The sequence below is a fragment of the Anastrepha ludens genome, chromosome 6 (assembly GCF_028408465.1).
Source record: "Anastrepha ludens isolate Willacy chromosome 6, idAnaLude1.1, whole genome shotgun sequence".
Taxonomy (NCBI): Eukaryota; Metazoa; Arthropoda; class Insecta; order Diptera; family Tephritidae; genus Anastrepha; species Anastrepha ludens.
In genome coordinates, this window is record NC_071502.1 from 5,412,239 (window position 1) to 5,434,908 (window position 22,670).

Sequence of the window (22,670 nt, forward strand, 5' to 3'; positions counted from 1 at the left end):
CTATGCAGCTTTGGAGTTGGTCCCAGTAGTTTCACAGGTAAGGCCTGCTGCCTTTTCAGCTGCGAAAATTTCTGGCTGCTACCCTACAGTGATTTGGAAACTTATACGACTTCCTTTGGACTATCGACAGTATATCCCATCACCTGCTCCACTAGTCATTTTAAAACCGTCCGTATAAAAGCTAAATTCCATATATCAGCACCAAATTGAGACCACCGCTTAGACTCTTTTGACGAGGGTTTGCGATATATTAGTTTGAGGGAAAGGAAATCCGTTATTGGTTTCAAACTGTTTCATTTTAGATCTTTAGCTCCTGAGCGATGCTACGTCTACCAATTTGCCCGAAAATTTTGACTATTCCTGTGATTTTAGCGACATTTTCGATATTATAAACATAACATAAAAAATGCCTGAACGGCACGACATTAGCTGTTCCAGTATCGGCACCATAAACACCATTCACAATTTTGGCGGTCTGGCTTGCATTTTCGCGTTTATCCATGAAAATCAGTCAAATGTACCGAATTTTCTCTTAGTTGACTTTGATGATTTCCACCCTGTAACTCAAAACTGAATGGAAGGAAGAAAACACAGCAAAGGATTTTTTTAGCGTGAGACGTCACTTTGATAGCATAAACTTTGAATTGTTTTATCGATACTTTACGTAATATCGATCACTACATCTACCGAGAAAATAATGGATATCCTTTTCCCCAACACAATACGAGTATATTCTATACTTTTACAGAAACGGACCAGAATAAACGCCGTCTGTCGGCACAATTTTTTGAAGTGAAACTTCTTAGGCGAGAATGGTGAGTAAAATTTCAAGGCCATGCAACGTTTTGGGCATTTTCGTTCCGCGAGAGAGAAAAAAGATATAACATAGAGGAAAAGGAGAGAGAGAGAGAGCTATACCTTATATATATCTTAGATACACTTTAGGCTATTTTTCCTGAGTTTTTCCTTGTGGTTGCTAATTTCCAGTGAGAAATAACGCTGCCTGCTTTTTGGCGCTTGTTTGTTGGTGCAAACTTGGAGGAAATATATTTTTGTTGCCTACTTTTTGGTGTTGTATTTCCTTGGTGCCTACTGTTTTGGTGTTTTTTAGTCCCAATTTTCTTGGCGTTTTTTCTGTGCCTACTTTTTGGCGCTTATTTCCGTTCCCTGGCTAGTGCTTGTGCGTACTATAAACTGATATCCATTCCGGCGTCGGATTTATTGGTATTGCCTTGCGGTAATTTGTGCCGTTGCTGCGGTCCTGGAATCGCTGCGTTTGTGCGGGTGATAAACAGTCGGAGCAGTGCGCGTTGTTGCCACGGTTTGTGTCCGGCGTTTACCTACACCGGTCGACCCTTCTCCGTGTTTTGTAAATTTTGTCTATTTGTATTCTCTTCAAATGTTGTGAATTTATTTAGATATATAGTCATTCGTTCTCTCTCTCTCTATCTCTCATTCTCTCTCTCTTTCTTTGTCTGCCGTGAAAGTTTCACTTCTTTTATGTGTACTACGCTCAACGCGCTCTTTTTTTAAGTAATTTGCTATCACCTAGCCAATATAATTTTGATGTGAGCCAAATGACACTGTGCATAAGATTTTCAGAAATACTTGGAATTAAAAAAATAATAATAATTTCGGAAAGAAAAGTTGCTTATAATTTGCTTGGGAAACTCTTCTACCTATGGTAACCGTCAGCGAAAGCACCGCCAAATCCCACTCATCTGTTCCGGGGTTCAGCGTGTCTTTGTTGCCTTTCAAATATTATTGACAAAAATTTTTAATTTTTAAAATTTTTTTTTTACAATATTTCCAAGGCATATCCACGACGATTCAACTATTGTATTCTGGCATTGATATCAGCATTCCCACACATTATACATTTTTATTACTTCCAATATCACCTCAAATGCAGTTACAAGTCCCAAACTTTCAATTTGAATTTAATTTCCAATTTTCTTGGCATAAATGTCATCTGAACTTTGTGCGAAAGCTCATAAATTTCGCACACAAAAAAGTACTGGCAGCACGCAATTTCGCTATAAGAAAAGTAGTTCGAAACAAGGAAAGCGCCACTGCAGACCTAACTTAGTAGAAAATAGATTTCCATTTGAAATAGTAATGGCCGAATGATCATTGGTGCAAGCACACACACACACGCACAGAGGCATATTAGAGGAGGTGGCCAAGCAACATTTTATCAGCAATTCACCTGCAATTTGTTGCAATTCTCAGCATCAGGTGGACGTAATGAAGTAGACGACATGAAGGTAAAGCCATAACTGCACATGCATTAAAGCTCAACTTTTAGCGCCACTAATACAAATACACTTGGATTTGAGCCAAACTTGCGCCACCATCAGCGCAAGTCTCTCGAACTTTTGAAAGTTACAGGTATTCGCCGATTTTGCGACTTATGGCAAAACTTAGTTATATCTTTCATTATTTCCAAGCGATTATTGTTTTTTTATTTAGCTTTTTTAGTTTTTTTTTTTTGTGTTTTGTACTTTACTATTATTCGTTGTTCTTTAGTATTTTGTAAACTTATTTTTTATTGTGCGTGAGATGAGTTCTGTGCGCTTAAAAAGTTTAAATGAAGCTGCAGCAGCAGCAGCAGCAGCAGCATTCGTCTGTAGGAGAAGTCAAAGTGCCAACGCAAGATTGTAGTAGAAAGTGGTGAAAGAGCAAAAGTTTAAAAATTGCAAAAGTGTTGCACAAAATTGCAAAATTTCAAAGTAAGCGGGTGAGTATAATTCGTAAGCACATGAATGAAGGGGTTGCCTACTGTCAGGCGCATATACATGGCAGGCAGCGAAAAGTTTCGTGCTGATAATTCAGCTGCATAGTTGCATTAACTCGGAAACCTTTTGAGCGGCTTAAACGTTCAGAGCAAAAACAAAAAAGAAAAAAGTTCTCGACACACTTCCCACTGTGCGCGTCACCTTTTTGTTTTAACGAATAGAAAGCAAGTTTCTGCTAGCAAAACCCACTTCGCAGCCACTTTTGGGCAGTGCCCTCATAATTTATTACGAAATCGTTTAACACCGCGAAATTTATGCAATCTATTAAGTGGCAGCGAAATAACCGGTGTATAATAACAGGGAAAAGGTGAAAAGCGGTGAGTCTGTTAGTGGCGAGTTGATGCGTGAAATTGTCGCTACCAAAGAGTTCAAATGCGAAGCATACTTGCGGGCGCTGCATAATCGTTCTGACGGTTTTTACCAATTTGAATCTGTTGCGAGACTTCCCGTTAGCTCTTGCACCGCTATGAGTTTGATATGAGTTTCATATACAATACAATTTTCAATTTTACATACTTGCTTACTTACTTATGTGGCGCCACAATCGAGCATGTCAGTTTTGGCTTAATCCGTAATAGCGCGCAAATTTTTTCTGTCCTACCACTGACCTGTAGCCCTTGGTCTTTCCAACAGAGATGTGGTCTTTCCAACGCAGATATGGTCTTTCTATTCCTCGACTTCCTTGTCGGCGTACCGTGCCATAGATTCGCTTTGCTGAAGCGTTTTCTTTCATATGGGTGACATGACAAAGGCAGTATATCCGTTCCATTTTTACACGCTTATGTCCATATCTCTATATAGCTCAAACAGCTGGCTGTTCCATCGTGCGCGCTTTTCGCCAGCAACACGGAGGGAACCAAATATCTCACGCAGAATTTTCCTCCCAACGGCTCCCTTTCTCATCGTCCTTCATCGTCTTCTGCGCCATATAGCAGGACGGGAATGATGAGCATTTTGTGGTGTCAGTTAGGTCCTTCGAAAGAGAGCCCTAGTTCTCAACTCCTGTGGGCAAGAGTTATTTTCCATTTGATCTCCTGGCAGACGTGATTTCTCTTGTTAATGGTGGCTGCAAGTTAAACAAAGTCCTTCATAACTTTGAATTGTTACTTATCAACACTGAAATATTGTCCAAGACGCCAAGACTCCTTGTGTGTTGACAGCAGGTACTTTGGTTTGCCCTCATTGACCGCACGACCCACATTGTTCGCCTTTCTTTTTAAGCCGGCAGCCGCCGTAGCCAAATGGGCTCGTGAGTGACTACCACTCGGGAGTGCGTAGGTTCGAATCTCTATGCATGAGCATCGAACAATAGGAAAAGTCTTCTTTCTAATATTGGTCGCCCCTCGGCAGGCAGAGGCAAGCCTCTGAGTGTATTTCTGCCATGAAACAGATCCTCATAAAAATCATTGGCGTTCAGAGTCGGCTTAAAACATTAGGTCCCTCCATTTGTGGAACAACAGCAAGACGCATACCACAAATAGGAGGAGGCGCCCGGCCAAACACCCAAAAAGGCGAGAGTTGGACCTGAAAAAGGCTTTCGACGCAGTCAGCCATTCCACGCTACTAGATGACACTTATCAGTCGATACTCCTGCCAGGGCTGAAGAGGTGGTCCGCCAACTATCTGAGCGGTCGTCAGTGATTTTTCGTGACCATACATCTAAAGAGAGGAAGATTAGGCAAGGTGTTCCGCAGGGTGGTGTCCTTTTAAACTTGCTGTTGAGCTTCTACATCTTGAAACTCCCCTAGCCACCGGAGGGGGGTCTCCCTGGTAACTTACGCTGACGACTGCACGATAATGGCGTCGGGCAATGACATCGATGGCCAGTGCTCCAAAGTGAACAACTACCTCACCGACCTTTCTCTCTTTTTCACTGCGAGGAATATCCAACTTTCCCCCACTAAGTCCACGGCGACCCTCTTTACCACCTGGATAAAGGAGGTCAAACTGCCTCTCAAGGTAAAAGTTGATGACACGCCAATTCCGACGGTAAACAATCCCAAAATGTTGGGTGTAACCTTCGACAGTTTGCTCTCCTTCTCTGCGCACACAACCGCAATTGCCACTAAAGTCCAAAATCACAACAAGGTCCTCAAATCGCTTGCCGGCAGCACTTGGGGCAAAGACAAAGAATTGTTGCTATCGACATTTAAGGCAATTGGGCGGCCGGTTCTAAACTATGCTGCGCCTGGGCGCCTGGAACTAGTGACACGTAGTGGATAAAGCTTCAGACATGCCAAAACACTGCCATTCGCCAACGACGCCAATATGCTACCTGTCAAGGAGCATAACAAACTGCTAACTTATGTCCGGCAAGTGAAGGCTCTAATCACCATTTCACATGCCCTTTAAAACCCACTCATCTAACTCCCCTATCCCTCTGGACCCAACCTGTCGAAACAGCATATTTCCTGGGCCTACCTTTAGATGAGCCTGACGAAGACGACCGGTGATATACTCTACACTGACTGGGCTTCTCTTACTGCTCACCATACCGGCATGGTTTTGTTACAGGTAAGTCCACATTTTCCCGTTTTCTGTGAATACTGTATTGCCGCTTTCTCAGCAGGGCAACAAGTCGACTGTATCTATACAGATTTCCCCAAAGCGTTCGACAGAGTATCCCATACTAAAGCGTTTCCAATAACAGGTGTTACAGGTGAATGAATTGCGCTATCGAGAGATGATTAACGATTTTTATGGCCGGTATTGGATGGTATTGATCTGGACAACGTTTATTTTCAGCAAGACGGCGCCACGTGCCACACAAGCAACAAAACCATTGATCTTTTACGGGAAAAGTTTCCGGACCGTGTTATCTCTCGAAGAGGTGATCTCAATTGGCCACCGAGATCTTGTGATTTAACACCTTGTGACTTTTTTCTTTGGGTCCACGTGAAAGGGAAGGTCTACGCCAACAGCCCAGAGTCGACTCAAGACCTTACAGATGGAATTCGTGAGGCTATCGAGGACATAGAGCAGCCACTTTGCAATTCGGTTATGGAAAATTTCACGAAAAGGATATTGTCCTGTAAGCGTGGTCGTGTTGGTCATTTGACTGATGTTATTTTCTACTATTAACGACCTACTTTCCGCTTTATAATGAAATGAACATCAGATCATTTATATTATATTAAAAAATAGCATTTTTCTCTGAATATCAAATAACACCTCTTATTGGGAAGCCCTTTATTTTGTTAGATTGATTTATATATCGGGGCTTTCATTCCATTTTTCTACTTATAGATTGGCTGCAATCTTACTTTATTAAAAGACACTCCTTAAGTCCTGTTGATGGTGTCTTGTCTGCACCTCTTTTCAGCATCTTTTGATGTACCTCAGAAGAGTATTTTGGATCCTTTGCTTTCTGTTTTATTTATCAATGATATTGGCAAATGCTTTTCTACAGCTAACTTTCTTCTGTATGCGGAAACTTCAAGCCGATGTTAACAGTTAAATAGTTTGGTATAGCATCTCTCGTCTATCGTTTAATATTGAACTCACGTATTTTAAAGTAACAAACTTTAGTTTGAAGTATTGGGTGCGGTTCTAGCTGAGGAAGAAGAAGCCCTCATCTGCGTTGGAAAGATCAGTTAGAGAGGACTTGGCTTCACTTCAGACGCTTGTTTCTATTAGTCTTATGCCCGATTTCGCCAATAAATTTTAAAGTTTAGCAAGTTAAGATTTAAAAGTTGTACAATTTTAATATGAAACGTCGCTACTTTGAATTTTAACAGTCTTGTATATTAAATTTAAAATTGTTTGTTGAAACCGGACATTAGTATGCTGAAAAGCTAATGAAGACTTCAATGTCCCATATAGCATCCAGTGAGAGTTCGCAAGCACTTAATATCCAGGTTTAGGAACCTCTTTGATAAACTGTTTGGCCTGCCACTATCCTGGAGTCTCTATCCAGTGACGTGTGAATTCCCCTATCTTCCCAGTATTTTATGACTTTCTTTATGTGGAGCTTGGTGGATTCACAAAAGGGCTCACGTACATGGTAATTTGAAGTAGCGCCAATTTCGCTAGGCAGTGCACCAGTTCGAGTAAACATAGAAGTGGGCTGAGAGCGTTTGGTCTTAGGTCTAAGGAGACTACAAGTATGATGTCCGCAGTGATACATTTTTTAAATTAATTGACGAAAAGTACTTAACAAAAACTTGTTGACTGTTCATAATTTGTATGGTTGTTTAATTTCTTACTCGGTTGGGTGTGGGTTGGTGCGTCACTACCATTCAGAAGTGCACAGGTTGGGATCTCAATGTATGAATCACCGAATTGAAAGAAAAACATTTTTCTCTAATAGCAGTCGCCCCTCTGCAGACGTTTGGCGGCAGGAGCTTTGTCAAACTCCGAATGTATTTCTGCCATGAAAAAGCTGCTCATAAAAAAAACAACCATTTGACGTTAGGAGTTGGGCTGCAGGTCCCTTCATTTGTGGAACAAAATCAAGACACACAACACAGCATGAGGAAAAGCTTGACCAAATACTAAAAAAGGGTGTGAGCCTCAATTCAATAAATATAAACTCGGCTAAAGCTAAGTAACCTACGATCTCTAGAGAAGAGAAGAGCAGTCCTTTTTTTGTTTTTGTTTATTTTCCGTGTTGTTAATGACATCGTCGACTGTCTAAGTCTACTTAAGCAGAAAATCGTAAATGTTCCACAAATAAGACTTAGTAATTTTTACACTTTTTAGGAGGGAAACTTTAAGCCTGAATTTGCGAGTAAGGCAGCCACTGCACGCGCACCTAGAGACTATAATTCGCTACCGAAATCCAGCCTGCTTGATTTCGCTTATACAGATCTAATTTTGAAAAAATTTTAAATTTAGTTAGTTGATAAGGAATTTCTATTGATTGCTAATATTCAAGTTGCCAAATTGGACTTGTTTTTCTTTACATTTTTGTCTATCTTGTAAGGTAATTCGTACTGCAGATTATTCAAATAAAATAAATAAATAAATATAACAAGACCTGTACACAAATTACAATACTTTTTGAATCAAAATGTGATCTGATTTTTCGTATTTAGTGCTGTTATTCCACGAATTCCAATAAATGTAATTTGCTGCTCTATTAGAGTTAGTAAAATTTAACCATCAGCTCGTCTAGTAACACACTGAAAACTTACACTTTTCCATGACCTCATCTTTAACACGCACGGGCAAAAGTTTTACGAACTCACCTGCAAGAGAAAAACAATACAGAAAAGACACAAATTAATATGGACTACGGAAATGGAAACGTGTAAACAATCTTTAGTAGTTAACACTCGATACTTATTGTTAGTGGATAATAAAATGGTGCTAAAAAGTTGTCGCACGAGTATATTTACAAGTAGCATACAACCCCCGCCCCCAAATGGCTGACTTGAGCATGCCTCGGCAATCTTGAGAACAACATGAAATGGGCGTAACGAACGACCATGGAATGGCCACCCCTAACCATGGCCACACCACTACCTAACCACTCAATGAAAACATGTAGGAAATGCGAACAAACTGCTGTGCCCAGATCCATCGACACATAGTTGAGCACAGCAGCAGCAACATCCAACCATCCACAGCCAATGTCACCATTATCACTTTGAGCACCTAGCGAAATACGAAACGGCAATTGGTGGGCGCGTGGTGTTGCCTGTGTCGGCGCACAAGTGCAGCTGTGCATGTGTGAATGAGTCAATAAAAGGCATTATTTACACCATATTCGTAAGCCATCAGCATAGTGACACATATTCCGTGTGAACGCCGGCATACAAGCACATACACACATACATACACGGTGTGCTGTGCGCGTGTGTGTGAGTGAACAACTGCGTGCGCTTTGCTGTCACATCCTTGTTGAAAACACGGACTAACGCCACTATTGGTTTGTGTTGCGGCACAAAATAGGACACCAACCAACTGGCTTTCTTCCGCACCGCTGTGAAGTTTTCTTCCATTTTGAGTGCTCAAGTAATTCAGTGGCACCGTTCGCATGTCTGTTCGCTTATGGTGACTTCGCCTTGCACATTATCGGCAACCCATCAATATTCTGCGTTGACATGACACGGTCAATACATTCGGTATTATATAGTCGTATGTTAACATTCGTTTTACGTTGACATTTAGTTGGCGTAAGTTTACGTGTGTGTCCTTTTTTTCGCCGCATGTCAATACGGGCTGAATCACACACACCTCCGCTCCGTTTGGCAACGTCCCATCATCTGCTGACCGGTGGTCTGTGATCGCTTCATTGAGCATACAATCACGTTGTTGGGCAGTCAATATATGGCTATAGCGTGCTTTCATCGACCAACTTACACAAGCACCAGCATAAATGGTGCCGTGTCCCCTTCTTTCCAATAGCCGCCGACATCACATCCCCAACAATTTGGCACGCATTTTCATGCGAAAGCATCCAATAAATGGGCGCGTGTAGCATCCGGATACTCCTTTTCGGGCAGTCATTGTCATTGTGTTTCCTTTCACAAGGAACTCTGCGAGCGTTTTGGAAGCACTGAGCTGCAGTTATCATTGTTGGGGTACTGCGGTGTGTGCTGGGGAATGAGGGAGATGCTCACGAAATGAAAACGTGTCAGTGGGTTTTAATTGTTGACATTTGTATTATTGGCATTTTATAAATTTTTGTCAGGTACGCAGACACATCAGCATATGTCGCACGTTTTCTTGGGACTTTTATGTGATTACATATTATATAATATATGTATATGTATGTATGTATATGTTATCATGGAGTAACTCTTACTCACCCTGCTGCCAGTTAATTGTGAATACTTTGCAAGAACTACTTACGCTTGTGCTTCGATGGTTGCCTCTCTTTTTTACAGTCTCTTAAAAGTCTTTTGGGAATGCGAGTTTATCGAGGATGATTTCCATTATTAACTTAGCACCAAAAGGCATTTGTGAAAGATGTCCCAATTTAGTGGAGATAATATAAATCCAAATTTTTCCTGCACAAAAATTTTATCCAAACTATATCGCCTCATTTACGATATCTGCGATGAAACATTGCCTTTAAAGAGTTTTTTTACGTGGCACTTCTTCCAGATGTATTTGTAATAACATTTATTTTTATTGCTGTGGAATACCATTCCATTTAAAAATAATGTTTCTCAACGGTGCCATGCAACGTTGAGCCCAAGAAGCACTAAGTTTCAAAGGGGCCGAACAAAACGGAGAGGCATCTTCAATCAATCGACTTGAAGAGACAAGTGAAGAGCTGATTAATTTCAAGCAAACTTCCTTCACCTGTAGTACTTAGATTGAATATGCTTGAGTCTTATGTGTATAAGTAAGAATTTGGTCAGCTGCAGTATCCAGGGTGAAAACGAGGCAGTGAAATGTGAGGCTACTTCGTCTGCAATAGAAGTCCTATTTGTCCTGTTTTTTTACGAGGTGTTAAAGCCATCGAAAGCCTAAGACAGTGTGGGACTTTAACGCCCCTAAAAACATCTCAAGTCCGACGCTTCATTCTATAGAGGTACCGTTTTGGTAATTACGTCGTGGGGTCGTAGAAAGCAACGAGCCCATTGGTCAGTTACATTTATTTGCTGTTTTATTGCTAGCATTTTATCAATGCGGCAGTTGTTTTTGCTGCTGCGTTCGTCTAGCATCATTTCTTCACTTCTAGTCCGTGTTGCGATAATAAGTTTTTCAAAAGCTTGCACCGTCCCCTACTTTTCAGCCGACTTAAGCATTTGTGAGCTAAGATTATTGGGCGTTAGAAACACAGCAGTTTTGTTTGCTAGGTCCTCGCGTTCTTTAGCGAACCTGCTGCAATAAAAGGCCACAAATTTAGCAGTCTCCTCTTCATTCAAGCATTCTGCGCACTAAGAACTACGAGCCAATCTAGGCGATGCAGATCATTTCGGAAGCATCCGTATCTACTTAAAAGCTGAGTCAGGAAAAAATCAAAGTCTCCGTGTTTGCAACAGATCCACCCCTTAATCTGTGGTATCAACTTATGTGACCATTGGCCTCTTGGCGACTGATTTTATTTTGATTACCATTCAGCTATCGCGGTAGAACGTTCTGCTTATTTGAGTTCCTCTGTCGGCTTGGGATCTATTGTGCACTATCATAGCACTCATGGAACGAGAGTTGGTGAAACTGGGCGTTGAAGACCTTTCGTTATTCGAGCTGGTACAGTGGTTTTTAAATGTATTCCTGGATTTCATCAGCGAGTTCAAGGAAATGTCTACTGATGTGTCTGGAAAACGGTTCTGTTTCAATTTAGGGTTGAGCCTACTCCTTAAATAGAATAGTACTCATGCCTCATTGCTAGGCATAGCGTTAGAGGAGGTCCAGCTGACATGTCTGTAATTTCATCAGCTGTGTTCTGGGAGTGATCGGTGACAAAATGCGAGCTGCGTAGTTTGACATCGATCGGCCGAAACTAACTTTAATATTTGCTCTAGAGCATCAAAGCACTTTAAACCTCTTTTTCAAAGCCATATAAAATAAATTACGAACTACTTTGATGAACCATTTCCCTCATTATGCCTATTTTTTTATATTTATGTAATATTTATGCATATAATACTGATGAAATTTTTTCTGTAGCTGCAGATTTTTATATCTCTACTTTTCGACATGATTATCTCTACTTTCACTACTACCTACTCGGGTTCAAAACCTCACAGTCGGTGAAACATGAAAATTGATAGAAAAGGGTTTTTCTAACAGTGGCCACGCAAAAACGACTAAGAGGATTACCGTAAAATTTTATCTAGATTTTTTTCAATATGTTCATTCAAATATTATATGGCGGCAAACGTAAAAGATTTAAAAGGGCTTAGTTTCGAAAATATTAGAGCGTTGCCATATGTTCGAAAAATTAAGTTCAAGTAAAGTTATGAAAAGAACTGAAACATAACAATATGGACGTAACAGAGAGAAATTTGAAAAGTCTTAATTTCAAAAATATTTCTGAAAGAGGTTGCCACATGTTTGAAAAATCAAATTTTATAAATGAAATAATTAATAATAAATAATTAACAAATAACTCAAATAATACAGAATGGGACTATAAGTAAATATGATTTAAGAGTGTTGCCATCTGTTTGACAAATTAAGTTTAAGAAAATTGATGAACCGAAATATAAAAATTTGGGAGTCAAACGAGAGATTTGAAAATTCTTAATTTCGAAAATATTTCTTAAAAGAGAAATTCTCTAATTGAAAAATTTATAATAAATAACGGAAATAATGCAGTATGGAGGCCAAATGAAAGTGAATTTAGAAAGCTTATTTCATAAAATATTTTTGGGGCCGGTCAGCCAAAGTTTAAATATTGTCTACCACAAAGCGCTCGAATAATAACTCAGTTGGAGTTCAACACACGAAAACATGCCTGCTTTCCACATGATTTTCAACTCAGATGCAGTTTTAAAATCTGAAGTGTTGACTTCTTTTGCACTAAGGTATGACCAAAATAACCAGCAATTACAGGGTTGCCCATTTTCAACGCACCCATCTGGCAACCCTGTATCTTTTGACAGAGACGTCAGATCGCTTAATGACATACCGCGTTGGAAGCGTCAGTCCAAGCAGATTTTTACCATGGAACAGTACACTCTTTCTAATCCAAAGTGGCCAAATCAAAACCGACCAAGGCGATCGGATGAGAATATTGCTCTTGTACGGGCTAGCGTTGAGACGACGCCAAGGACATCCCAAAATCGCCGTTCTCAGCAGTTGGGCATTGCTCGAACCACTTTACAACGAATTATCTGCATTTATTTGCATTTGTTCCAGTATAAGATTCAATTGACCCAAAGACTGTTGCCTGCGGACAAGCCTCGTCGATTGAAACGGGCACAAAGAGTCATCGAAACCCGTCGGCTCCGTCGAATATGGGCAACCCAGTAGTAGAGTAACCTGCGAACCTCATTACGCTTTCATTAACAAATTTCATTCCTGTGATATTCCACCGAAACCTTATCCACGGCAGCAACGCGCCGTGTACCAGCGTCAGTAATGCTACAAAATTTTATAATTGTCAATACTAAACAATCGCACTTTTTTTTATTAAAAAAGAAAATGCGGTTTATAGACATTGTTTAATACTGTTGCAACTACATAAATTAGTGAGTAAAGCATTTTTTCTGAATATGAAATAGGCGTAAATTTTAAAATTTTACCATCCTTTTCATTTGCCGATACGAAGTGTACACTACCAGCATGGAATACACCTCGAAAAAAAGATAAACTAATATTTTTTTAGCTTATGTTCAACTTAAAGAAGTTTTACTGTAACATGCACGCTAATTAAGTTGTTAGTTCCTCAACTAAATGACATCGTTAAGACCTTAACATCTGTTGCTAATTCTAACACAAAAACTACAATGAAATATCAACAGCGAACAAAACCAAATCTCCAATGACTTCAACCATGCACGTATGAGTTTTAGCACCGGCTCATTAATGGAAAAAAGGTATAGAAATTATGCGAGACAGAAACCAGCCTACCAAATCGAATAGGCTCGTTTACCAGCTGGTGTTGAAAAAAGCCGGTTTGAGCTGAGCTTCTACATACACACTTACATATATACATTTGTGTTTAGGTATCTCGCTCTTATTTTCGCTCACCGGTCTTTTGTTACTTTTTCTTTGCATTTTTGTTTTTTTTTTGTTTTTTTCTTTGTTAATTATTAATGAGAAACATGCTGCTTTTCATTTTGGCTAGTGAATGAAGTTGTCAACCGGCATTGTAAATGTTTGAAATGGAATCGCTTATAATAGCTGGATTATAAATATAAGTAGGCTCTGAAAAATTATGGGTCCTACATTTTTCTGCCGCTTTCGAATGCCTAATGGTTGTTATGAGAAGTTTTTCATGACTCAAATACATCCGTGGGTTTGCCTTTAGACAAAATTTTTTCTGTTTATTTGTGTTTCATGTCTACGGTGCGCATTGAACTAACGAACCATCGAATGACAGTAACGTATAAAACCAAGGCTAGCTGAGCTGAGTTGCCACAAAAAGCGATTTCTTTATTAAGAAAAAAAATTAAGAAAAAAATTAAAGAAAGCGAAATCTATTTGTTCAGAGAAATACACCAGTTGTAGCCCTGCCTTTGTAAAAAGAATTGTCTTCGATTCGAAATCATACATACAGGCAGTTCCAAATTGCAGCCGCTAGACATTTCTAAAAATATATCGCAAAGAAAGCAATGAACTGCAGGTACACGGCCACATTAAAAAAATATATATGTAGGCTCGTACATACATACATATCCTCTCACATGCGGTGAAGTCAAAAGGTCGTTAAAATGTACTCGCATTATGCTGCCGAGCAAATAGCAACAAAAATAGCTGCTACTCGCCATCATTGCGCTGCCAATAGCGTGACTCAATACACTTTACTCTCTGACGAGCCATTCGTCTGCTCAGAAATTAAATGATGCTGTTGATTATGCACATCACTCTCTCTTTTACCTCTCTTAATGTGCAGCATCAACAAATATCTTGCCTTTTCAGTTATTTATTGCCCAACAATTGATGTACATTTGTCGTGCGGTGATAAAATGACTCACTGCTCATTTTGGACATCAGTAAAAGAAGATGATCATATTGGAGATAAAATGTCGTTAAGAGCATGCTCAAGTAGGAGTATGCTGTGAAATGGTAATGCCCTATAATACACTCTTATTTCGGTGGTACTTAATTATTTTCGCATTCAGCATTGTTTGCTTCTACTGCTCAGAATCAATGGGGGTCTTCCAGGAATTTGTGAGTTTTAACTACCAATGTGCATATGTATGTATGTATTTATGTGTCTATATATCTAAGTATGTTTGTACACAAATTAGACAAGCGGGACGGGCAATGGAAATACTTCTTCAGTTGAGATGATAATAATTAAGTGGAAAACCGCTTGACGCAGTTGGTGTTTTAGGAAAATCTAATTCCTGGAAGGAACGGAAAGTGTCAAGGGGCGGATGCGACTGTAGTTTGTACTTTTCACTAATAATTTCTGTATTTGTATGTATATATTAGATAAACATAATAATATAAATGTAACACTTACAATATCATTTTTAGGATCATCTTTTCAAAAAAATATTTTTTCACGCTTTTGCCCCCAAAACATCAAATAGACACGAAAGCTTTTGCCACTGTCTTGGGCCAGTAAATATTAACATATGGGAGAGGATGTGAATGGAAGCAAATAGTACTATTTTACTAAATAGATTCGATGTTAGTTTGCTTTTGCTTTAACTTCTCCTTCATGGATTCGCCGAGCTCGTACTTCTTCTCATTTGGAAAGTAATTACCTTGAGATATTGACTCGATATTAACAATGCCTCATTTGCATTATGGCAACATTTTTGAAGTGAAACTTCTTAGGCGTAGATGGATAAGCGAGAATGGCGAGTAAAATTGCAAGGCCATGCAACGTTTTGGGCATTTTCGTTCCGCGAGAGAGAAAAAAGATATTACGTATAGGAGAAGGAGAGAGAGAGCTGTACCTTATATATATCTTAGATACACTTTATGCTATTTTTCCTGAGTTCTTCCTAGTGGTTGCTAATTTCTAGTGAGAAGTAACACTGCCTATTTTTTGGCGCTTGTTTTTTGGTGCCTACTTTTTGGCGTTATATTTCTTTGCTGCCTACTGTTTGGGGCGTTTTTTGTTTCAGATTTTTTGGCGTTTTTTTTTTGGTGCCTACTTTTTGGCGCTTATTTCCGCTTTCTCTCTCTCGCTTATTCTTTCTCGTGTCCCCCCTCTTTTTTTGACTGCTTTGAAAGTGTCACTTCTGTTATTTGTACTACGCTACACGCACTTTTTATTTATGACGGTATTTGACACAAAATGACGCTTTGCTGCATTTTTGAATTAATCAAACAAGAAGTTCGGATGGTTCTTTCAGTTTAAATTGACGAGAAATGAAGTTAGACTACCCGATTCGTACTTGTAGTTTCATAATTCCTCGGTTGGAGAAGTCCTGGCTGTTCATGTTGTAGCAGTTCATAAAGCCCTGTCAAGTGCAATGGAGGCATTGATCATCGCTGTCTATCGCATCTCCCGATAAACCCAAGAAAATTATGTTTCGACGGGATGGGCCCAGAGAGAAAGGAGTGTTAGGTGAGTGGTTTCAAAAAGGCAAGTGAATGAGAAGGCAGTTAAATAGTTAGTATCAAGCGAGATACCGTTACATGTTCGACATGTTCTTATGGTGAGAACGTCTGTGTCTATTCTGGATAAGTAAGGTTAAACTCAAATCTGCTACAATATACGGAGCGTTTCTGTACCACAGTGGCGCGGTTGTTATTGTTGTGGCAGCAATACATTTACGGGGAATGCTGCTGAAGTGACAGTCCTTGGCCGGATATAAGTCCTGGTTGTTACGACTAGGTAGACCCGACTGTCGTGGAAATGTAGTGTCGGTTACGTAGAATCGACGTGGGTCTCTTCAACTGCAATAAAACGTAGAAGTTTACAGAGGTGGTAAAAGATTCCCTGTGAATGCCGGTTATATGCTGACAGTCTTAGTGGTTGTTGAGTGTAGTTCGCAATCTCGTTAGCCAAGTAATTTTGGAACTAATATTGAAAAGGTCCTTGTTGTTGTTGTAGTAACATAAATCTACGGGAAATGCTGCTGGAGTGACAGCCCTTGGAGGAATATAAATCCGGTTCGATCCGGTAACGTAGTGCGTTGAAGAAGTCCGCGTTTCTATTAGTGAAAAGCTTGACCAACTCATTTTCACTGGTCTCTCTTGAGGCCAGTTTTATGCCTTATCAAAAATTATCCAAATGCTGAAAAAGATAATAATCGCTTTATGCCAGGTATAGATTCTTCGGTGGATAAGACAAAACTTCTTTGATGAAACTAACCACTCTTCCTCACCAATTTTGGCCGCTCCAGGTCGATTGCTTGCCTCAATCTAGGCAGCTGTTGACAATAAAAGTCCGAATTGAGTGTTTGGCGAGCTGGGACTAGCCAACAGTGCATATGTAATCCCTTCCCACTATGGCACACAGCAAAATTTGCTGTGACTTGCCGATCGTCTAGGCGGTCGTTCTCGTTTATTAACCAGTTTTTATCGCCTGTAACCATCCCTCCCGGAAATATGTTGATTTTGTTACGTTTCAGCAAAGCATCGCAGACATCAATCCAGCCCAAAGGTTTCTCTGGTTCAATTCGTAATGTACTTCTTCTTTTTCTTGATTGGCGCGATAGCTGCATAAGCGATTTTCGCCGAGTTTAACAAAGTGCGCCATTTGTTTCTTTATTGTACTAACCGGCACCAGTTGGACATACTAAGTGAAACCAAGTCCTTCTCCACCTGATGTTTCCAACGCAGAGGAGGCCTTCCTCTTCCACTCCTACCACCAGCTAGCTGGCACCGCATCGAGTACTTTCAGAGCCGGAGCGTTTGTTTCCATGACCTAGCCAGCGGAGCCGCTGGGTCTTTATTCGCTGCACTATGTCTATTGGTAAAGGTCCCAAAATCTTTCGCAGAATCTTTCTCTCAAACACTCCAAGTGACGTCTCATCGGATGTTGTTATCGTCCAAGCTTCTGTGCCATACGTTAAGACGGATATGATGAAAACCTTATAGAGTGTTAGTTTTGCTCATCGAGAGATGACTTTACTATCATTTTCCTACTTAGCATACAGCTAGCTGCCAAGATAGATTCTGCATTGGATTTCAAGGCTGACATTGTTATCGGTGTTAATGCTGGTTGCTCAATAAACGAAGTCTCTTCCAACCTTGTGAGGTATTAGCATTGTGCAAATGATTTGAAGCGGGATTTTGCCTAAAATTCAGCTCTACGGCCATGAAATAAATACTCACATGCCTGCTCGATCATCTACATGACCTTATTGCCATTGTCGACGATTGACCTATTTGATGCTTATAAATGAACACTCATTTTGATAATAAAGTTTTATCATTTGAACGTGCTATTCAATCGTGTAACTTGCCATGATGATTTGGCATAAACAACTGAATAATAAACAAAAGATTTGACAGATGTCACCAAAACAAAATGGCTGCCACAGGGCGCCAAAATCGACCCGCGCCAATTGAAAAACCATTTAGTACCAAAATGGATTTGTTAGTGCCACCACATTGCTTTTCCATTCGTATTTGATTCTTAAGCAGCACACATTTTTGAGCGCCTGCTCCGAATTTCTTTCAAACTTGATCGTTACGATAATGTAAAACGTATTGAATTTGTCCTTTTTTACCTCTTAGCGGGAAATGGCCATCACTTTCTAGTTCACCTTTGTGTTGTTTAGAGTTTACGGAGGAGCTGTTAAGCGGCTAACGATGGAATATAAATAACTAGTAAACATTTTAGCTTCTACTTTTTCGGTTTTCGCCGATATTTCCCAAATCCTGCTTCCCATAGTTGAGTTTTTAGCGATTTCAAAACACTCCATCACGCTTCCATAAATATTACAGTTATCCAACCACCACGAATGGTCACGGCAGGCCATTACTATCGGGTATTAAATGTCCCTCAGAGGTCCAATGTGAAATATGTTAACACGAATGCTGTGCTGAATATTTGCGGCGCTCATTCACATGCAGAACTTGTCTCAGTGGCCGAAGTACGAAATGTGTGGCTCATGGAAAATTGATGCTATGAAGGCCAAAGCGATTCGCTTGTCTGGGCGCAATGTTCATCAGCAATAAGACATTGTAGCTAGCAGCTTAATGCGCTGCATACACACATACATACATACACACGAAGGCTTGCTTAGGTAAATACGCCGCCGTAAACACAGGGAGATCCATATTTATCTGAGACATGTGCGCTCAGTGTACCCAGGTCGGGTGGACGTGTTTGTTGCCTCGGGCAAATGGTGCGCTAACAACTTAAGCGCTTTCCTAATCGCATCACGTTTCGGCGAGTGCTTCAACAGGATACTGCAGTTGTAGTGGAGCGTCAATACTTTTAATGTTATACCCTTATTATTGTTGTTGTTTAGTTGTTATGTTGTCTTTTCTTCTAAGATGTATACAAGACAAAGTTTATCACCACTAGCAGCAAGTTGTTGTTGTATTGTCAAATGTTGTTATTTGTAATTGTGTTGTTTTTGTTTTTATGCAGCAGGCATGTTGAGTTACTGTTGTTGTTGTTGCTATTGTATTCATTGTAGAACTTCATGTTTCTGATGATACAAAAATTGCATGCATGCGAGGAAGAGCAAAACATTACAATAAAAAATGGAAAAATAAAATATATAAAAAAAAAAAAACTATGTGAAAAAGGACTGAATAAAACGAGAGCTTGAATAACTGCATTTTTATATGGCTGACAGAAGGTTTCAAGAAGATTGTCTCTTGAGCAAAAGAGTTTTAACTGCTGCTACATGCCACCACCGCTACTACTACTACTACTACTACTACTACTACGGGCATACTCGCACACATACACACATGCAACAATTTTAGCTTGAATGAGCTTCCAGCCCTTTTAGCGTTTCATACGCCGCAAAGCATCCTTGAACGTGAACTCGTAAAACACGCAAACTGGACATGAACTAGCGGTAGTGCCACACAGCCAACTAAACCGCAACTTAAGAAACTAGAAGGCAACGAGAACAAGACAAACACAGAGCTCTAGAATGCACAGTAAATGCCACAGCAGCCTGTGAGTCAGCCACAAGCAGCAATGGCAGCGGCAGCGGCCTCAGCATCAACATCAACAACAGCAATGGCAATAGGAGCTGCAACAACAGCAACAGCTAAAGCAACAACTGCAGCAGTGACAGGAACATTGCATGCATGTTGCATGTGGCACAAGGCTCGATGTAGTGCACCGCAAGAGTAACATATTGCTTCGCTCTGCATTCTCATTTCTTTGGTCGCAACACAAATCCTTTGAACACTTTGGCACGCTTAGTGTGGCAAAAGGAATATGTGAGTAGTGGTGATTACAGTTATAGTGTTTTGCTCAGGATGAAGAACTAAATTTAAAGAAATGGACTGTTTTTTTAAATTAACTTTCCTAACTTTATAGGTAATTTCAATTAACTTCGAATTGTTGTATTCTATTTACCTAAGACTGTTAGAATTATTAGGTGCAAAACTAAGCTCTTGCTGTTCTTTTTTGATGAAAATACAACTTTGTTCTGAAAAATTTTGTTACAAGTGAATCATTGAAAGTAATGCCCATCGCTGGCTTCTGCTTCTTCCCGTAGATCTCGTATACCGTCGTTTCTCTTTTGAGGCTATCCACGGATCCACCCATTTTTTGATGTCGTCATATGAATTGAACTGCTGTTCAGCTAGACCATGTGCCGTCGATCGGAACGGGTGATAAACGGACCGCGCAATATCTGGAGAATAGGGCGGGTGGGGTAGGGTTTCCCATTTCAGTGTTTCCAGGTAAATTTTAACGGGTTTGGCAACGTAGGGCCGAGCGTTGTCATGCTGTAGAATCACTTTTTCATGCCTCTCCACGTATTGCGTACATGCCTCTCCGCTTCTCGCGCAGTGCTTGGCTCAATCGCATCAACTGAAGTCGATACCAATCCCCAGTGATGATTTCGCTTAGAAGCATGGTCGGGTAGTTCCCATGACTTTTTTTTTGGATTGCTGTAATGAATCAATTTTTCATCACCCGTCACGATGCGACGAAGAAAACCCTTCCTTTTTCGCCGCTGGAGTAGTTGTTCACAGGCGAACAACGAACGACGTTCAACATCCCTTGGTTTTAACTCATAAGGCACCCAAGTCCCCTGTTTCTGAATCATTCGCAAAGCATGCAATCGCTTGGAAATGGATTGTCGAGTAACTTCTAATACTGAAGCAAGCTTTTCTTGCGTGTGGAATAGATTCTCATTGAGCAATGCCTCCAATTCAGCGTCTTTGAAGGTTTTTGGCCTTCCTTCACGCGAACGGTCGTCCATATTAAAATCACCACCTTCGAAGAGATTGAAGCGGAACCAATCTCGACACGTTGTTTCACTTAAATCAGCATCTCCATAAACTTTTTGTAGCTCCGGTGCGCTTCAGCCACCGTTTTTTCGAATGAAAGAGGAAAATCAAGACTTCCCGCAAATGACGATTATTCGGCACAAAATCAGACATTTTCAAAAAACCAAAAGTATAGGATACCAAAAAAAAAATCACTAATGTGTCTAAGCAGTTTGTTTACCATATGTCTAAGCTTGGTTTATGACCTTTAGGTTATGTTAGAATCGACTAGCACACACTGCTGGCGGCATCTATTCACAAACAGCGAGAACTTAGTTGCGCACCTAATGCAAAAAAAACGTATTTAAATCTCCAGGCGCCCTGAACTGCTAATATTCAGCTCATGTGTGAAGTGTGTATTGTTGTACGGAAGCGAAACATGGCTGGTCTCTAACACCATCCCGCAGAGGCTACAATCCTTCGTCAATAAATGTCTCCGCATCATCTGCAGAATATTCCGGTCAAACACCATCACTAACGACGTAATGTGGAGATTTATGAACGAGGAAGCCGTTCTTAGACAAATCAAACACGGAAAGTGGCGATGGATAGGTCACACGTTAAGAAAACTACCAGCTGGCATCACGAGAATGACATTGGACTGGCACCCGCAAGGGAGCAGGGGTCGCGGTCGACCAAAAAACACTTGGAGAAGGTCGATGCTGCGCGAACTAGCAGATGCCGACATCTCACGGGACGGTACAAACACAACAGCACAGAACCGTGAACGATGGAAGAGTCCTGGCGAGACCCTATGCTCCCGGGAGGAGTGAACAAAGAAAAAATAGTAATAATAGTAATTTTAAGTCTAAATACTTACGATGAAGCCGATTGGGGTGGTGCGTGACTACCATTCGAAATTCAGAGAGAACGTAGGTTCGACTCTCGGTGAAACACCAAAATGAAGAAAACAAAAACAATGCGTGTAGCGTAGTAGAAATAACAGAAGTGAAACTTTTAAGGCAGATAGAGAAAGAAGGAGAGGTCCCGGAGAGAATGAGGGAGAGAGAGGGAAAGAATATATATCTAAATAAATTCACAACATTTGCAGAGAATACAAATGGACAAAATTAACACAAAACGGAGAAGAGTCGACCGGTGTAGATAAACGCCAGACACAAACCATGGCAACAACGCGCACTACTCCGAGCGTTTATCACCCGCACAAACGCAGCGATTCCAGGACCGCTGCAAAGCCACAAATTACCGCAAAGCAATACCAATAAATCTGACGCCGAAATGGATAGCACTTTATAGTACGCACAAGCACTAGCCAGGAAACGGAAATAAGCGCCAAAAAATTAGGACCCGCTAAAAAGTAGGCAGTGTTATTTCCCACTAGAAATTAGCAACCACAAGGAAAAACTCAGGAAAACTAGCCTAAAGTGTATCTAAGACATATATAAGGTATAGCTCTCTCTCTCCTTTTCCTCTACGTTATATCTTCTTTCTCTCTCGCGGAACGAAAATGACCAAAACGTTGCATGACCTTGAAATTTTACTCTCCATGCTCTCTCGCCCCTCGAAGCCTAAGAAGTTTCACTTCAAAATTTTTTTCGCCTCTCGGCAGGCAATGGCAAACCTTCGAGTGTATTTCTGCCATGAAAAAGCTCCTCATAAAAATTTCTGCCGTTCGGAATCGGCTTGAAACTAGAGGTCTCTCCATTTGTGGAACAACAGCATTACGCACGGCCAAACACGTAGAAAGGGTGTTTATATATATACTTACGATGAAGCAATGTTATGCCTATTAAAAAAAAATCTTTCAAGTCTTGCATTTCATTGTTAATTTTCTTTTTTATATACGAATCACATTTTTGTTAGATCATTTCTGCCTTTTTAAACACTGTTTGTGGTAAAGTGCGAATAAAAATTTATTGCATATGTCTACGCTTGTGTGGCATGCATCTTCAAGGAATGTTT

At 40.4% G+C, this 22,670-nt stretch overlaps 1 protein-coding gene across 6 annotated transcripts in view; it reads right to left on the reverse strand.

Moving 5' to 3' along the window:
* Positions 1–22,670, reverse strand: part of LOC128868755 (semaphorin-2A) — a 219,877-nt gene that overhangs the window by 174,336 nt on the left and 22,871 nt on the right. For all 6 annotated transcript variants that reach the window (XM_054111224.1, XM_054111221.1, XM_054111219.1 and 3 more), the window contains exon 3: positions 7,934–7,987. In XM_054111224.1, coding sequence (XP_053967199.1) covers positions 7,934–7,987 — 54 coding nt within the window. The remainder of the gene's footprint in view (positions 1–7,933; positions 7,988–22,670) is intronic.